Raw genomic sequence first — 18,797 nt, forward strand, 5'->3', positions numbered from 1 at the left:
CCTGTGCAAGGGGTCGTGACCCCCAGGTTGAGAACTGCAAAGTTAAGCTATTAGATAGACTGTCTGGCCAGAGACTTACAGGAATCCTCCTGCCTCCGTACCCCAGCTCTGTCTGGCTCCTTATGCAGGTGCAGAGTATCCCGCCTGACTCACGTGTACAAAGCAAGTACCTTACCCATCTTACCCACCCTGAGGACCTATATTTAGAGGGCTGAGCTCAGAGGGGCAGATAAGACTTATTTTTTTAGTGTGCCAACTTCTACATTTGGAATTTGGGGAAATTTTTCCACAGCATTAAGAAACTGATTTTCAGGGCGGCAACTTCTAGAAGACACGGCTAACTGAGCTCCGGGGCCTCAGAGTCACAACATGTTGAGATACAGACAGAAGAATCGGAGGCTGACAACACGCAAGGCCGGGAGCCAAGAAGCAGCAGCCACGGCTTCGCTTCTCCCTGCGGTGCACTCTGTCCGCAGCCACGAGAGAACAATCTGGAAACAATCCACCGGGCAGCTGCTCTCATCAACAAACTGTTTATTGTAAGAAAGTGGCTGGGTCAAAGGCTAAACATCAACCTGAAACTGAAAGCATACAGAGTAAAATTCCATACCGTCCATGCCAGGGGAACCGGGACCTCTGCACAGGGAGAAGCGAGGCGAGGAACTCACACCAGGGGCCAGAGTGCGGGCAAACCTGTGTGTGTTCCGTGTCCTCTAGCAACTCCAGTGTTGCAGCGGCTTCTCCCGGTGGCTTCCCTCGCTTGTCTCTCACCAGGCTCAGCAGCTTATGCACAACGCATAATCAAGCAAGACAGCCTGCTTTTAAATGTGTCTAAACCGAAGCTGGATGGGACAGGACTGGAAAGAAGTGCTCCATTACGGATGTCGTGGTGGCCGCACAATTACATTTTCAACAGAGATGTTATCTTTTTAGAAATATATACCGAAATATTCACAAGGAAAGTCAACCAATATCTGGGATTTGGTTTGAAATCATCCCACACACGGCGCGCGGGTGTGAACAGATGGAATGGGACTGCCGTAAGAGGACAGCTGTGACGGAGCGCGTTGAGAGCTCAGGAGTCCGCGGTGTTCTGCACTTACTTCTGAGTATTTGAAGTTTTCTATGAGACGGTTTCTTTTGCTTATGTGCACAGTTCATCACAGATCTCTGAGCAATGTGTGAGGCAGAGCCATGAGTCTCTGCCAAGGAGTAGAAAAGCAGAAAGGGATGCTTCATGTCTTCCCAGCGTGCTCAGGGCCCAATCGGCCAGACCAGATGCAGAATCAGACCCAGCAGATGGATCCACCAGGCCTGAAAGCATGGCTCAGAGGTCACACACACTCACACACACTCACACACACATACACACTCACTCACACATACTTACACAGATATGGACACACACACTCACACATACACACTCACACACACAATTATTGTATGGCAAACATGGACTTGCATCGGAGACCTCCCTAGGGCTTCACTGCACTACGGAGCAGGAGACCCTGAAGTAAAGTAAGAAAACCTAATATCATAAGTAACAGGGACCAAGATTTCACACAGACTTTGAAGATATAATTTTGTTTGTAAATCTGAGACTAATACAGACTATACTGATAGTTTTTATAGTATAGGTAAATTTGAGAAAATGCGTGACATTATAAAAAGTAAAATATTCTTTGGCCTCTATTGAGGATTTGTGGCAGCATAAAAATGAAAGTAGCAGTCATTACAGAGATTTGGGAAGGGGCGCGCTCTGGGGCTGCTGCAGAGGTCTGGCTGCGGAGAGGCTGTTTGTTTGTTACTTTGTTTGGTTTTTTTTTTTTTTTTTTTTTAGTGGTTTTTAAGCGTGGGCATTTTACTCAATAGAAGGGTGCCTGCCTACCTGGTGTAATACTGAGTTGGATCCCCAGCAACACAGACCCACACGTAAATTCATTTGCACACGTGTGCTTTGCCAGTTCCAGCATAAACACCTTAAGGGACCTGAAAGGATGCAGAGTCGCTTTGTCTCTCATCCCACCTGACAGAAAGAGAAGACTTCGGAGGTATCGGTGGCTGTCTTTTACAAAGGCGACTTCTATGAAAAACTCAGTGTGGACCATCTGCAATGCTATGTATACGCCCAACACCACGGAAGGAAAACATTCCAAAGAGAAGAATCGTCAAAATTATAGACTTTTGATCTTTAAATATTTTATAGCTTAAAAGGCTACAGGGGAGGGAAAAAAAACATGAACCAGCTGGTATATCGAGGTTGCCGGAGGAATACTCCAGTGAACTCATCTTGGCAGGGTTAGGCAAATGAGATTAAATATGCTCCACACCCTCGCCAAAACTGAACCACCATTTTTAAAATATGAAACTAGCATTTGGTGCTTCTTTTAAACATTACACTTGTTTACTTATAGAAAATAAAACAGGAAGGGGCGCTGATTTAAACATCCCACAATATACACACACACATAGTCAAACACCACAGGGAACCCTATAAATATGCATAATTTTCTTGTTTTTATTCGTTAGTTAAATTTTTTAATTTTTAAGAAACTGAGAAGGGAATCAGTGAGGCCGTCGTGTCATCTCTCTCTGATAAATGTCATTTTGAGACACAGAAAAGCTAATCTTCAAGTTTTATTCTTATAATTATAACTTTTCATTTTAATCTTCTAAACTTTCATCTGCATGTGGGATATAAGCTTATTTCATATTTTTAAAGTCCAGGACGCAAAGAAGCCTCAGAGTTAGTGGTACTGACCCACGGCGTGACCTTTCTCCTGTCACTGCAGACGTGGCAGGTGGTACCTTAGACTGTAAATGTCCTGAGCTAAAGCCTCCCCTTCCCTTCCCTCCTCTCTACCCTGGCAAACGTCCATGAAAGACCGACACACACACACACACACGCACGCACGCACGCACGCACGCACGCACACACACATGCACACACACACGCACACACGCGCGCGCACACACACACATGCACGCACGCACACACACCAACCCTTACACCGTGAGTCTCTGGGCTTCACAAGGAGATGCGTGTGTGGCCTCCCTCTGTAGCGGAGATCCCTAGATATTCTAGCCGGCATCTCCTCACTCTCGGGGTCAAGGGAGAAAACCGTGCTTCACAGAGCGAGGCTCTCACTCGGCAATCTTATTTTCACTACAGTTTTAGCTAAAGGAGACATACGTTTAAATACACAAATGTACATACATATGGCTAACATAAGAACATTAAACACCACTAATATGCCAATTACAACAAACCTTCTAAAGGCTGAGCTGTTCTCGCTTACTAAACCCGTGTTCCTCTGATGATAAAATAGCTTTTAAACTCTACAATTGTTTCATGCGGCATTGAAATCTTTCACTCCGGCATATCCCCTCTCTTTTATTCACTTTCAGTGATACATTAAAATTGTATACACTTACAGCCAGCCACACGGCGTCCTGACGTGTGCAGAGTAAGCTCTGGATGAAGTACCAACACTCCTTCTTCTGAGTACATGATTAACCCAAATGCTGAGAACATTTTAAGAAAGGAACTACCCGCGCCCCAGCAGGAGCCTAGCGAATGGTGCTAGAAACACCGAGCGCCCAGCACACACTGACCCCAGCATGAAAGCCATGCCATCCAGGGTCTGCCCAGAATGTGTGCTTTCATCTGCAGCAAAGTGCCTGGTGGACAGACAGACAGCCTGACCTTGATAGAGTCCCCTGCTTTCCCACAGAAGCCAGAAAAGGGTGCCCAGAGGACCTAGTCAAACTGTAGCACTCTGAGGCCTCGCTGAGACTCGAGCACCACCGGGGCGCAGCTCCAAGGCTGGCCTGCCTGATTTGAAATCTCATGTTTGTCCAAGATACAGGGCACCACTCTAGGAGCGACAACCCCAAGTTACTAGCATGGACAGGAAGAACACATAATACTCTTTCTAATGAACACACACGTCAGGTGGCCATCAGGTCCCAGACCTCACAGTCCTGCACTGATATGGAGGAGTCCTGCAGGGCTGGGCCAGTTCTTGAGAAGCGGGTTTGGAAGCCTTGCCATTTACCGTGGTGCCCACCGCCGGCCGCCTCGTATCCACGTCTCACCTCTGCACCTGATCACAAGCCCCTCTGACGGTGCCCCCCACAACCCAATGCCAGCGTGGGCTGGCTCCCGGGGATGCATTTGTTGGACCTGAGAGACAAAAATCTGCTTTCAAGAATGTTCCAAGAGTTACTAGAGACAGCGTCAGTCGGCTTCCCGGGAGGCAGCACCACAATCCATACCCACTCACACATGGCAGCTATTAGGGAGCTGGTGTAAGAGACAGAAAGCATTTGCTCTTGGAGGATTTTTTATTCCAAATGAGCCTGCTTCGCATCTACAAATCTGTGACTACATAAATGGTGGATATAAATAGTCTAAGGAAACAGAGCCGCCCTTCCTAGCCACAGAGCAACCCTGAACTGCAGAGCTGTGTGGGGGCCCCACCACCCGCTCCAGATCCCATGGCAAAAAACACAGCTCAAAATCACAGCAAAACTCAGCAAGGCTGGAAAGCAACAGAAGCCGTGTGTACCTCCATCTCCCGCAAGCATTTTCTCCCTGCCTTGACGTGAGCCCTGAAGTGTGGGCCCTCCAGGCAGCTCGGGGGCTGGCTTGTAAGAACAAGACTCATACACAAAGACAGGTCACCCGGCAGCTCAAAGGCTCCTCGGAAAATCAACGTGCAGAGGAGGCCGGGGACAACACCCGCGTTTTGTGGCTTTTGCACTTCAGTGTCAAGAAGGATCATTTCACGTTTACACGGGTATTGTATCTGATAACAGGAAATGAGTCAAAATGAACAACAAAAAAATTCCCAGTTTTGGTGTGGGGAGAAAGAAGAAAGGAGGGAAAGAGGTATATGAAAGACGCTTGAAAACATCCGTAGCTATAAAAGCTTTTAAACGTTGGCTTTAATCTGCCAGCTGCTCTCAGCTGTGTGTTCTATAAAGTAGCTGCCTCAAGACCTCGGCAGGCGCACATCAGAAGCCACTGGGTGCACCTGGGACCCTGACTTGCTCTCCAGTTTGGATCTCCAAAAAAGCATTTCTTTACCTGCACTTTAGAGTAAGGCTACATGTTTGTCTCTTATTCAAGACTGAGAGCAAGGCCCAAAAGCAAGAGGAAGAGAGGGTTCCGTGTCAAACCCGTGTTCAGAGAAAACTGCAGGCAATGGAGAATTAAAATTTAAAAAACAACACCACTAAGTACTGAAGACTTTAAAAACCTAGTTTACAATTTGGGGAGACAGCTCTGTGTGTACAGTGCTTGCTGTACAAGTGCCCACAAAAATGCTGGGAGCATTGGCAAGCCAATAACTCTACTGCTGGGAGTGGCCCCACGAGGATGCATGGAGCTTGTTAGGTGCAGCTGAAATGCTGAGAGTCGTGTTCAGCGAGAGACCCTGTGTCCATCATCATCATCATCATCATCATGACCATCACCATCACCAGAGAAGTGACTGGACAGACAGAACACTACCAGTTACTCAGGCCTCCCACACACTCACCCAGGCTGGTGTACCCACACGTGCATATACTCCCTGCTCACACAACTTTGTTTTTAAATATTAAGAAGACAGAACCGACTTCCAGGCTTGGACACAGTTCAGCAGTACAACAGTTTGATTCCCACCTAAGTAAATAAGCAGAAACAAAAGCTCAGGTCCCCAAGGCAAGGACGGACAGACAGACACAGATGCACACACACCGCACCGTGCTTATTAGAGGACCCAGATGAGACCGTGAAGTGTGTAAGGAGACTCATTTACTTGAAGAGCAAGCCATAAAGCTAAGAAACGACCATTTCTCCCAAGCTGCACATGGCTCGCCCTTACTAGCTTTCAAATGTTTGCTGAATGCAGTGGCCAGTGCAGAGAGAAGTAAGGACCCTGAGGAATGACGTAGCCTGCATTCCCTCATAAAGCAACAAGGCCCAAATCCTACTTCATGATGGCGTGCTTCAAAACACCACACTAAACACCTTAAGTGCAAAAAGTTGAAAGTGAATTTACGAGAAGGCATTCCCCGGGCAGAAAGGCCTTGCCAAGGGTCTGTTGAAATGTCTACAAATATTAAAAAACTATTTTTACCAACAGCAGCTAGTCCACAACAATGTCTGGATTTTGAAGAAGGAAGTAAGAGTTTTTGTATGTAATTTTAGGTTGAATCAGAATGGAATATTATGGCCCATTTTTTTTTTTTAAGCATGCACTATTCGTGCCGCACCTCCCACGCCACCGAAAGCACACACGCACACACCGCGTGACTCTGCCCAGTAACTCTATCAACAAACTCGGTTGCTGCTTCCTTATGGCTGCATCTTGATCCCAAGGGCACGTGGTCAGACGGCCTGCGAGGACCCTGCCACGAGTCCAGCCGCACGCACTGCATCTCCCAGGAGTGGGAAGCCAGGCTGGAACAGACCTGCAGACAGCCTGGGTCCCTCAAAGCAGCGGCAGCTCCCCTGGCTAGCGGTGGAGGCGTCCACCCTCTTCTGCATCCTCTGGCCACCCAGGGACCATCACCATGACACTGGCTCATGGACATGAGACTTTATGGGGAGAAAGACGGGGGGGCTGGCTCAGAATCCTGGCTGGCCCTAGTCATTCCACAAGAGCACCCCGAGACTCCAGTGGGCCTTCTTCCTTGTCACCCTTCCTCAGACAGAGAGTAGGAGGAAATAGAAACCAGACAGCCTTTCATTGAAAAAAAAAAAAAAAACCTGCTTCTTTTATAAAATGGTATTTTTATATAAAATAAATATTTACCTTTCCTTCTCTGTCTTTTACTTACAAAAGTGTGTGCCCCCCACAGCATACCTCATAGTAACCCTGCACTCCTGTCACCCACACAGGCGAAAAGCATGCGAGGCATCCACACCCCAGCCCATGACAACGATACACCCCACTGGCAACACTGCACCCTGCAAACCAGTGGCTCCCAACCCTCCTGCTGAGACTTTAATACAGTCTTCCTGTCGCAGGGACCCCAGCCACCACACAGCCATTCTGTTGTCACTTCACAACTATAATTCTGAGGTTATGAATGGTAACGTAAACACCTTATATAAAAGCATATGATATGCAGCCCTGCGAAAGGGCTGCCTGACCCTGAAGGGGTCGAGACCCACAGGTTGAGAACCGCTGGTCTAAAGCATTAAGGCAGACGCCAAGTGTTAACCAAGTGTCGGTGTCCACAGAAGACGCTGAACACTCAGGGCCTAAACACGAGTAGGGTGCTTCCAAACTCTGGGGACACACACCAGGTCAGTTTTTAGCTATTAACAACTGGTTCAGCTCATTATAAAAGTAACACACATGCATCATAGGTAGCTTGAAAGTAAAAAGAAAACTTTAAAGCATTATTAAAATTACCTTAAGCCTACCACCTGTGTGTGTGTGTGTGTGCACATGTGTGTATGTGGATGTTTGTATATAGAAGTGTGTGTGCGCGTATGTGTCTATGTGTGTGTTTGCGTGTACATGTGCATGTGTGTTCATGCACCATAACTCTTCCAGTCTTGTTTCAGTGGACCTGGCTATGTGGCACACAGTGTTGGTGGTTCTCAACATACTGACCTCGGCTGAAGCCCGAACTTCCGCCCTTCCCTGGGAGGACGGATCAAATGGAAAGACCCTTGTCAGACCAGAAGGCCGGCTTGGCCACCGCAGCCTGCCCTCCGCAGAGCCTTGCTTGTTACCCCCTTCACACTCACGGGGCACTGTAGTGGGGCTGGCTGGGAGAGCCCGTGCTGGTCGTGGCGTATGGAGGGAGCGCTCAGAGCACACCCCTCATAAACTCCGAGGTCCATGGTTCTTTATGTCTCTCTTCCTATCACAGTGACACGGAGCCGCGGGGGAGGGGGCGTCATAAATCTTCCCGGCTTCTTGCCGTCAAGAGCAGAGTCAGAGCTCCAAACTGGGTAAACACAGCTGCTGTGCAGTGAAGGTATTTAGGTAATTTCTCTATTTATTTTGTTCTTTCACGTCCTGTACTAGAACAGGACTTAGTACTGAATAAACGTTGAGTGAACAGATAAATTTTATGAACTGTGGCATTGAAATAATTTCTACAGACCCAAAAGAAAGCACCACCAATATAATAGAAAACATCGAAAATTACGCTGTTTGACACTTATATAGGGTGAATAAACTAAATTTCTGAATTATTTTATAGTTCTGTAAACTGTAAAGGAGTCTGTAGCACAGGCAGGCTAGCTCAGCAGCGACACCGTGTGGTGGGAGCATGGATTGCCATGAGCAGTGCTCTTTACAAAAAGCCACAAGTCTGCCCAAACTCCTAAGTGTACAGGGCAGGTGGCAGGTCCAGCAGATGGAAACTGACAAAACCCCCCTTACATACGTCTCATCCAAGAGAGGTCAATGAGACCTACTACGCAGAGATTCAGGAAGGAAAGCAAACACAACACAACCCCATTCCTAGCCTCGCTGGCTGATATGCTGAGCTAACGGTACAGGGGCTAGCTGACCGGAATGTCTCAGCTTCAGGACAGGAGCAAGAAGAATCTTCTGGCTGCCCACACACAAAAAAAGCCCTTTCTGTTTCCATTTTCAAATTCATTCTCATTATAACTGTTTGGAGCATTTTGCTCCAAGAAAATACAATACTTTGTCAATACTACGAAAGAAAACTCTGACCTTTGACCTCAACCTCTAAAGCTTATCCAAGACATTCCAGAGTGTTGAGGAACATCACGCAATGGACACACACCACAACTGCGCATGTGCATTCACTTCCCTCAATTCTCAACATAAGATGGAACTCAGTCAGAATCAAGCAACTGGGAGGCTGGGGCAGTCCTCAGAGGCTGCCTCAAGGCGGCCAGGAATGAGACCCGGGACCCAGAGTGAGGAGGGAGCATTTGTGAACACCACTCTTTCCAAGACTGTACGTAGTCGGGTCCTCAATGGGGAGCTTTGCATGTTGTACACAGAGCAAATACTGGCTTTCACCTTGTTCAAGAATCTCATCCTATGGTTCCTGAGTGGGTAAATTAGTATTTCTCCAGTCAGGTCCTAACTAGGAAAACACACACTACCCCACTGCCACTCGCTGCCATGGGGCATTTTATTTTAAGTTTTATTTCCACAAAGAACTTTCACTGTGGCTCTATGGAATCTGGAAAGCACAGGCCTGCAGTTTCGAGCTCGCCATGGGGCATTTTAAAGAACCAAATTCAGGGGCTGGAGAGACGGCTCAGAGGTTAAGAGCACTGACTGCTCTTCCAGAGGTCCTGAGTTCAATTCCCACAACCACATGGTGGCTCACAGCCATCTGTAACCTCTTCTGGCCTGCAGGTGTAATGCAGACAGAGCACTGTATATATATTAATTAGAGCCAAATTGACTCTGTGTGTGTGTGTGTGTGTGTGTGTGTGTGTGAGTATGCACACATGTGCACCCGTGTAGAGGCCAGAGGCTGATATCAGAGGTCCTCCTCATCTGTTCCCCACTTTATTTACTGTGCCAGGCTCTCTTGCTGAGCCCAGAGCTGAAAAATTTGGTTGTCTAGCTGTCAGCTTGCAGGGGGAGGCCCCTCTCTGCTCCCCACAGGCTACAGTCAGAGGCAGACTATGATGGCACCCAGCTTTTCACGCAGATGCTGAGGGAGCCCTCAGGTCCCAGTGCTGTGTACCAAGGTCTTGTCCGAGGTGCAGTCTCCACAGTCTGAGAACGGAAAGATTGAAGTCGCAACCTCTCTTCCGTGTCCCTGTGACACAGAGCCTCAGTTGTACTTGCTCTAAAGAATCCACCTGAGCAACAAAGCATGCCGGGCAGCTGCTCACAGGAAGATACCTGAGGCCACCTTTCCTCTTCATTTCTCTGCCACAGTCAAAGGGCCTAAGTCCCAAGACCCCACAGTCAGGACTCGGAAAAGGGCAAGCAGGCCATGGGCAAGGTCGGTCACCAATGCCTTCTGACCTCCCAGGCTAGCAGCCTTGCAGAGGGCACATGCGTGCTCTCACCTCCAGCTGCAGCCCTCGACGCTCAAGCAAAGATTTAAGGACGGCCTAGGAGGCTGGCAGCTGCGCTCACGCCACTGAAGGACCGTGTGCCTGGCCCACACAGACAAGTACCTGCAGTTCTGAGGACGGTCTCTATTTGGTATTTTTATAAGTCATAAGTCAGACTGATAAGTTTTGCCCTATGAACTGAATATGGAACAGTGGGGCTGGAGAGACGGCTCAGTGGTTAAGAGCACTGGCTGTTCTTCCAGGGACCCAGGTTCAATTCCCAGAACCACATGACAGCTCACAACTTCCTGTAATTTGAGCTCCAGGGGATCCAACACCCTCACACAGATACACATACAGGCAAAACACTAATGCACATCAAATAAAAATAATAATAAAAGCACAGAGATGAGTAACTGGTGTTGGAATTGCTAAGATAAAGGAACAGACAGAAGTTATATGACTAATGCCCAGAAATGCGCATCAGAAAAAGCGCAAACTGCAGAGCTGGGCGTGGTGGCTCACATCTATAACCCTAGCACTCAGGAAGCTGAGGCAGGGGGATCACTGCAGGCTTAAGTGTGACCTCTACTGCGTGGTGTATTCCAGGCCAGTGTGAGCTAGTGAAAGCGTGCCTCAAAACAAAACAGAACTCATTAGTAGTGAAAATGTAATAAAAGAATGTTTTTTAAAAGAAAAAAGACCATCCTGTGTTGATATTAGTTTGCTGATTAAAAGCATTACCTCCCGCCTTCTTAGGCTAGGTACCAGGAGCTTGTTAAGCACATCTGTTCTTTAACCCACGCAAGCTCTCACAACCCACTGATGGCCGCACTATCCTGCAAACTGCACAGTGCTCACACATAGTGTCTCCCTCATATTGTCTCCTCCAGCCCTCACACGATCGCCAAGGGTCTGCATCTGTCCAAGTCAGGACAGGGCACCCGCACAATGCAAAGCTCTGATCCCCACAAACTAAGCTTGCCCAGGGGCAGCGCCTCCCTTTCCACAAAGCAGGAGTGAATGGTATATTTTCCTCTTTTCAACAAAGCAGATGGGGTGGATGTGTGGAGTCTCCTGGCCCCCATGGATTTTGCTGTGTGTTAAAATCACTAACCCCACCGACCAGCCTGTTGCTGGCTGACAAGAGAAAGAGCTCCACAAAATCATTTGTCACAACGAACAGGAAATTGACAGCATGTCACCATGAAAGGATTAGTGAGAACACACACCTGGAGAGCCTGGCAGCCTGCCCAAGACCAGGTATCCCACAGGGACCAGCAACGAGTGCAGGCCGGAGGGAACTCCCCAGCACTTTCCAAACGTCTCCATTTCACTCTTAGATGTGAGTGGCAGACATGAAATCCAAAGCCTTTTTGGCACAAGATAGCAGACATCAGCACACAGCAAACAGAAGTTGTGATTTTTCCCACACAAAGATTTGCTGAGAAAAATCCAGATCAAAACAACTGGTTTTGATCCCGGCTGCTCACAGCCGCCAAAGCAGTTCCACTTCAGCATGCGCGGGGGCTGGTTCCTGCACGCCCTCCTGCAGATACAGCACCGCTCAGCATTTGCACGTGGCCTCTGCACATCCTACTCCGGACTTTGACAATCTCCAGAAGACTGGAAACGCCCAACACCCTGCAAATGCTACACAAATAGTTGTTACACTGTGCTGTGTATTGCTCAGGTAATGACAGGAAAACAGTCTGTGTACACTCAGTAGAGGCAGGATTGTTTTCAACTGTGTGTGTCTGTGTGGTGTGTATGTACACATGCATGTGTTGCACGTGTATGGTGTGTTACCTATGCACATGTTCAAGGGAGCGCACACGCCATGGCACGCCTGGCAGGGCAGATTTCGGCACTGCTCTTTGCTCTTGCCCTTCTACCTCGTGCGACAGGGTCTGCTGCCATCACCGTGCCGCCAGGCTGGCCAGCCGAGGAGCTTCCAGGGCCTCCCATCTCGCCCTCACGTCATAAGGAGCACGCTGCTGCGCCCAGCTTCACACAGGTTCTTGGGAATTCACACCCAGGTCCTCACACTTGCTCCTTACCAACTGAGCCGTCTCCCTGGCCCAGCACAGGACCTTTACTTTTTCAAATACCTAATCTATAGCTGGTTGTGCTCACAGATATAGGACCACACATGCAGAGATACATAACACCGGGTTCCACTCCCCTACAAAAGGACCACAGACTACAGAGCTCACACCTCCTAACTCCACAGTCCACAGTCCCCTCTACTTTACACACACACACACACACACACACACACACACATATACACACACACTAAAATATTAAAGATACTGGCATCAATTTGGTTTCCAAACCTAAAATCCAAAGAGAAATCAAGGCTGAAAACGGTCACGACAGAAAAGCAAAGGGGCCGTGGTTTCAAGGCAGGTCTACCTCAAGCATGTGATTCCCAGCTGAGTGCACTCACCTCAGTGGCTGGCAGTAAGTACAGTGGTGTTAGGGCAGGAACCTGTCGTGCGTCGCAGCTCAGGCCGAGGGTAGTCAGGATCTCCTTGAGGACTTCATGTCTTCTCATGTTGCTGGATTTGAGTGCATTGAAGTCTTCCTGGGTTTGCACCATGGAAGCGCTCGGAGGGAGTTCCAGATGCACCTGAGGAGAGACAGGATGACAGCAGGTAGAGAGAGGCCGCCTGCATCAGAGAAACAGTTTCTGTAAGCCAGTGTGACATCTGGAAAGTGATGCCAAGAAAGAAAATGCTGAAGATTAGAATGGGCCACATAAAATAGTGGCTTCCCAGCTCAAAAGCCATGCTGGGACTGACCAGTGCCTCGGACGGTCGCCAGACTCTTTCCACGTCATGACTTTTTTTTTTTTTTTTTTAATATTTTTTATTTAATTTTAATTCATGTGTGTTGGTGTGAGGGTGTGAGATCTTGGAGTTACAGACAGTTGTGAGTTGCCATGTGGGTGCTGGGAGTTGAACCCGGGTCCTTTGGAAGAGCAGGCAGCGCTCTTAACCGCTGAGCCACCTCTCCAGCCCCATATCATGACTTTTATCATCAACCCACTGCACGTCCTTGGGAAACTGGACTAAAATTATGCTGAGAACCCAGCAACACTACGGAGGCTAGGCAGGCATGACAAGCCGGGCTGGGCCAGGCCGGGCTGGAACCTTCCGCTCTGCCTTGCAGTCAGAAGAGCAGAGTCTCACGTGCGTCATTTGGAGACTGCAGGCCTGGGGGTGGGTAGGCTGGACTTCCAGTAAGAGGGCCTTCCTGATGCCCCTGCACCTGAGCCAACTATAAATGTGGGGCTTCCTGCATGTTGTCAGCTGTTAAAGTGTGATCTAGGATGCACACTGCAGACCGAGTAGCTAAGTGAAGGTTATAAGTACACACATCTCCATCAGCGTCCATGGCAGGATGAAGGAACACGCTGGAACTTCCAGCTCCCCTGGGGGGCAGACTTTAACTGGGCGTCAGAGTCTGCAGGTGCGAGAACACTCGGTGGCAGCAAAGTGCCCTGTGTTTAGTTTTATGTTGGTTTTGTCTACTGGTTTTCCAGCTGGAACACTGGAAGGCTCGGGAAGCAGGGGCCAACCTCCTGCTCTTTCAGTCACCCAGTTCTCACCTAAGCTGTAACCAAGGCCAACGTGACAACCAAACACAGTGTCCACTTTGGGGCCAATCCAAACAAGCTGGGGAACAGTGGTCAGTGGTCAGCAGGTGGGCCTGCCCCTCAGAAAGCCCTTAAGGAGGACAGAGGAAAAAAGGAGTGCCAGCAAGTCCTAGACAAGGGCCACTTCACCCATCGGAGCACATATTTGCCCTGGAGGCTAACCCGTACAAGAGGCACAAATAAAATGAGCAAAAATCCAGGTGGTAGTGGTGTCTTTAATCCCAGCACTCAGGAGGCAGAGGCAGGTGGATCTCTGAGTTCGAGGCTAGCCTAGTCTACAGAGTGAGTCTAGGACAGCCAAGGCTACACAGAGAAACCCTGTCTCAAACAAACAAAAAACAAAAAACAAAAACAAAGAACAAAGGCGGTGTTCCTGCAGGAGTTCACAGGGCTGAGTGCACATGGCCTCACTGGATGGTGTGCATGCAAGGCGCAGGCGCACTGACGTGTGCTCAGCTGATGTGCTCGTGAGAGAGATGCAGAGGGAAAAGGCTCCCATCACACTGCGATAGGCCTCCAGGCCCAGAAAGGGCAAAACCAAAGCTGGGGAAGTGCTCTTACACTGGGCTGGGGGCCGGGGGTGAGCGGAGGGAGGGGTCAGGGCTTGCTTAGCATGCATGAAGCTCTGGGTGCATGAGGCCTCAGAACAGCACACCAGACAGCAGGAGGGCGCCATGCCCTGCCGCCTGGTCCTCTGTAATCCTGACGGGAGCCTCACAGCCATTGGCGTGCAATGCTGGTGATGGGACTTAGATCTATGACCTGGCCCTTCTAAGCCTAAGGCTTCTCAACTGGACTGAAAGACAGAAGAAAACTGTCCCCAGCAACAAATGCAGAGCAAGTGGCTGGCGTCCACTGCGCAGAGACCAAGGATGCTGCTCTGCCTACGGTTTATGTGAGCATGCGTCACCACAAAGTTTCATCTGGCCCAAATATCAAGCACTGAACAGCTCTGCTTGAAACTTCTTCCCTGAGCTAAGCCGGTGAAGCACATGAAATTTTTTTCAATTTCATCTTCAAGCTGTATTTGGGCAACTTCATGACAAAATCCTGACCCGTTTGATAATCAAATATCAACCTTAATTCTCAGCTTTACACTTTCCCAGCGAATGCGATCTTCATAGCACTGTGTGCACGTCCCCAGCTCATCGTGTTTTCTTGTTACAGTGACTGAAAAAGCTGGGGTGCTGCGCCTGGTGGGCAGTGGGGCTCTGCCCTTGAAGCCCTTCGCTCTCCCTGACTGGGTCACATCATGACAAGGTTTATCGCCGAGATGAAGGCTGTGAAATTGAACAGAGGAAGAGAAGACTAAGCAGACCGGAATGAGAGTCGCCGGCCTTGGTGAAACGGCGGCAGCCGAGGCTGTGGAGGAAATGGTGGCCCTGCCACACTGAAGGCTGGAGGTCACTGAGAAGCAAAGATGACGTTCTAATCCTCAGACTCTGATTTGTGAACCTAGGGCAACATAGTGAGGTATCAAATTTTATGATAGTATTGGGGTCAGTTTAAATGGTGCAACGGGCAGATGTGTCACGGAACTCAGAGAAATGGGTTGTAACGTGCCGAATCAATTTTCTAGTACAGGTCTGTGGACAGAAGTGAGAAAAAAAAAGTCTTCAAAATTGAAATATGGCTCCAGGAAGTGGGGTTTTCAAGTGGATTTTTTGAGAATGTGTGGTTGCTATAGTTACCATATTTGCAGAGAGAAAGATAAGAGGAGCATTTATTGGGCCCCCCGAAACTAACCCATGTGGTCTGCAGCCCCACAGGAAACCTGCTGGCTCTGTGTGTGAACATCTGTCCCACTGCTTTCGGAGCATCCCTGTCTAAGCATCGTCGTAACAAAAAAGGGCGTTAGAACAAAGAAACAAGAGTAGGAAAGAGCTCGGGGGTGAGTGAGGGCTGTGTGAGTGTGCAGGCTCAGGGGTGAGTGAGGGCTGTGTGAGTGTTCAGGCTCGGGGGTGAGTGAGGGCCGTGTGAGTGTGCAGGCTCGGGGGTGAGTGAGGGCCGCTTGAGTGTGAGTGTTCAGGCTCGGGGGTGAGTGAGGGCCGTGTGAGTGTGCAGGCTCGGGGGTGAGTGAGGGCCGTATGAGTGTGCAGGCTCGGGGGTGGGTGAGGGCCGTGTGAATGTGCAGGCTCGGGGGTGGGTGAGGGCCGTGTGAGTGTGCAGGCTCGGGGGTGGGTGAGGGCCGTGTGAGTGTGCAGGCTCGGGGGTGGGTGAGGGCCGTGTGAGTGTGCAGGCTCGGGGGTGGGTGAGGGCCGTGTGAGTGTGCAGGCTCGGGGGTGGGTGAGGGCCGTGTGAGTGTGCAGGCTCAGGGTTGCGTGAGGGCTGTGTGAGTGTGCAGACCTGAGTCCCGGTACCCACAAAACCCAGCTTCAGCAGCATGCATCTGTAATGCCAGAACTCCTAAAAAGAGATGGGAGGTAGAGACAGGAGAATGCCCCAGAAGCCCGTTGCCCAGGTAACTTAGCACTGGCAGAGTGAACGAGCGACCATGTCAAACAAGGCAAACAGCAAGGACCGTGTCCATAGCTGGCCTCTGGCCACGGCATGTGCTTACGTGCAGAGACAGAAGCAAAGAGAGATTTATTATGTCTGTACACGTATTTGCACACCTGTGTGTATGTGTGTGCATGCAGTGCCCGTGGAAACCAGCAAGGTGAAGGCCAATCCCCTGGAGATGGAGTCACAGAAAGCTGTGAGCCACCATGTGGGTGCTAGGAATCAAGCCCAGGCCTTCTGGTAACTGCTGAGCCATCTCTCCAGCCCTGAGCACTTGGGTTTTAAACATAACAAATCATAAGAGAAGAACAGAGGCTGTGATGATCTATCCAACACTAAATTCGTGATAAGTGTCACTGACTGTGGCAGGTGCTGCTTTGAGCTGGCTAACCCTATGCCTTTGACCTTCCTGCATTAAACAGGGCTTGATGACATTAACAGGGGTGTGTTTGGGGGCAAAAAAAATAAATTAACATATTTTAGGAAGATTGTCACCAGTAATGATAAAAACAAGAAAGAATTTTCTGGCTAACCCTCGGCTAACTGGAAGGTTTACCTAACCTCGCCACTTCCTGTCTTGGCTCCTGGATCACATGCAATTTGATTGATCAGGGTATTCATCAAAGCCCTCAACTATGCCTGCCACCAGCAGAAACCAGCCAGGAGTGTGACTAACTACTAGCACTTAAGTTCCTGTGTGTGAGCGCACAAGAACACACAAGCTTATGAGCAGAGGCCACGGTGCTGTTCCTCACTGCTGCCCACCTTGGCTTTTGAGACAGAGCCTCTCACTGGCTGTCCAGCGAGCCCCAGGTGTCTCCCCTTCCCCGCCACCGGGATCACAAGCCCACCCCGCCACGCCTGTTTTCATGTGGGCTCTGGGGAAGTGCACTCAGGCCCTCCCGTTAGTGAGGCAAGCCTGTTCCTTCTGTGCCACTGACCCAGCTGCTCCCAGGCTCATCAAGCTGTAAAGAGTGCGCTCTGTCCCAAACACGCCCAAGAAGCATCGTAACGGCAGCTCCCCAGTACCTGGCAGAGAATGGCTTCCCCTCCTCGGGCGCCGAAAGGCACATGCACAATCACCGTGTCCTTGTCCTCGTTCTCCAGGTGGCCCTGGACGCTGCCCGGGCTCAAGCCATGCTCATAAACATGGCCGCTGCTCAGGACACTGAGCTGAACCTCACTCCCATCAGCCTTTGAGAAAACCAAGTTCTGGGCTGTGTTCTGTGACACGTCCCTACTTGTCACCTGAAAGTCACCGAGCGTGAAGGAGGACGACAGGCCCAGCACCTTCCCTCCCTGAGAAAGGTAGGCCATAAACTTCTGCTGTGTGTCTTCGGGGACAGGCTCCCTGCTGGCAATGACCAGCAGCGTGCAGTTGTCGGCCCACGGGTCCCTCAGGGCACTGTCTTCCTGCAGGTGGTAGAGGGTGTAGCTATCAGTGTCCACACAGTCGCCCAGGACAGATTGCACCTGCTGGAGCCGGCCCAGGGCCTCCTCGGAACTAGAGCCCACGTACAGCAGGATGTTGGGTGCCTTTCCTGAAATGTTGACTCTCCTCTCTCTCCGTCCAGGGCCCGGTTCACCCGCGGCACCGTCTGCACCGCTGCCGTGGTCGTAGGGGAGATCTGGGATGTCCTCCGCTGACGCAAACCTCACTGATTCAATGGTGCTGTTCTCAAGTTCCAAACACTCATGGCAACTGGACAGGTGGAGCGGATGGTGCTCAGCGCAGCTCTGCCCTGCATCCCCACCTGCAGCACACTTGCTGGCGGAGGCGCAGCCAGTCTTCAGTGGGAGAGAGCCTTCTCCGGCAGCCTTCCAGGCACCTTGGCCAGCACGCTCCATGACACCCTCTCGGGAAGGTTCTGGGTTCAGTGGTAAGGCTTGAGCTTGCCCATCGGAGGCCTTGCTAAGTTCCTTCAGAGCAGGATCCTTTAAGTGAACTGCTAGAGTGCGAACAGGAGAGATCGTTAGTCAAGACTACTGACCAGAAATCCAACGAACCAAAAGTGCTTCCTGTCCACCTCAATCCCTCACATGCATTGAGTGTGCACTTCTACAGTGAGATCCGACCTCTTGGCTAGAACTGAAAGTCATGGCAGCGGGATGTGATGGCAGCCCACTGGTGAATCGCTGTGGCATCCCCCCCAGGGCATGGAAACTTTTCTAAAGTTACTTACAGACGATCTTCTGGGCTACCAGCCCATTGTCCATCTGCAGCCTGTCCTCCATGAACGCCACCCCAAGCTTGCTGAAGTTGTCCACGCTTGCTTTAGCAATTAGCTGGTGGGGATCCCCAGGTCGGCAGGCTAACGTCAAACAGCAGTCAGACCATTTTACAGGCTGAGAAAGAGCAGGTGAGGGAGAAAGCGAAGCTCAGACTTCCGTTTCAGAAATGGCCGGACCCAATACTTTAGCCCCGGGATCCTCAACACTAGGTCACAGTCACAGGCGGAATCCAGCAGGCTTACGGGGTACAAACAGACAGACAGATGGTGTCCAGCAGGTTACTGGATACTGCCTTTGATCGGGAGCAAGGATATTTGGGCTCAGACATTCCAATTCTGACCTAAGAAGATGACATATTACAAAACGCTGACCAGAACTGTCACTGAA

General features: G+C 50.0%; 1 protein-coding gene across 1 annotated transcript in view; it reads right to left on the reverse strand.

Annotated features, from left to right (window-relative positions):
* The window catches only part of Hlcs (holocarboxylase synthetase), a 142,859-nt gene extending 124,339 nt beyond the window's left edge, over nt 1-18,520 (reverse strand). The window contains exons 1-3 of the mRNA XM_051150284.1: nt 18,362-18,520; nt 17,208-18,127; nt 12,465-12,647 (exon numbers count right to left, since the gene is read on the reverse strand). Coding sequence (XP_051006241.1) covers nt 12,465-12,647; nt 17,208-18,127; nt 18,362-18,413 — 1,155 coding nt within the window. The 5' untranslated portion in view covers nt 18,414-18,520. The remainder of the gene's footprint in view (nt 1-12,464; nt 12,648-17,207; nt 18,128-18,361) is intronic.
* Between the last annotated feature and the right edge of the window lie 277 nt (nt 18,521-18,797).

The sequence above is a fragment of the Acomys russatus genome, chromosome 8 (genome assembly GCF_903995435.1).
Source record: "Acomys russatus chromosome 8, mAcoRus1.1, whole genome shotgun sequence".
Taxonomy (NCBI): Eukaryota; Metazoa; Chordata; class Mammalia; order Rodentia; family Muridae; genus Acomys; species Acomys russatus.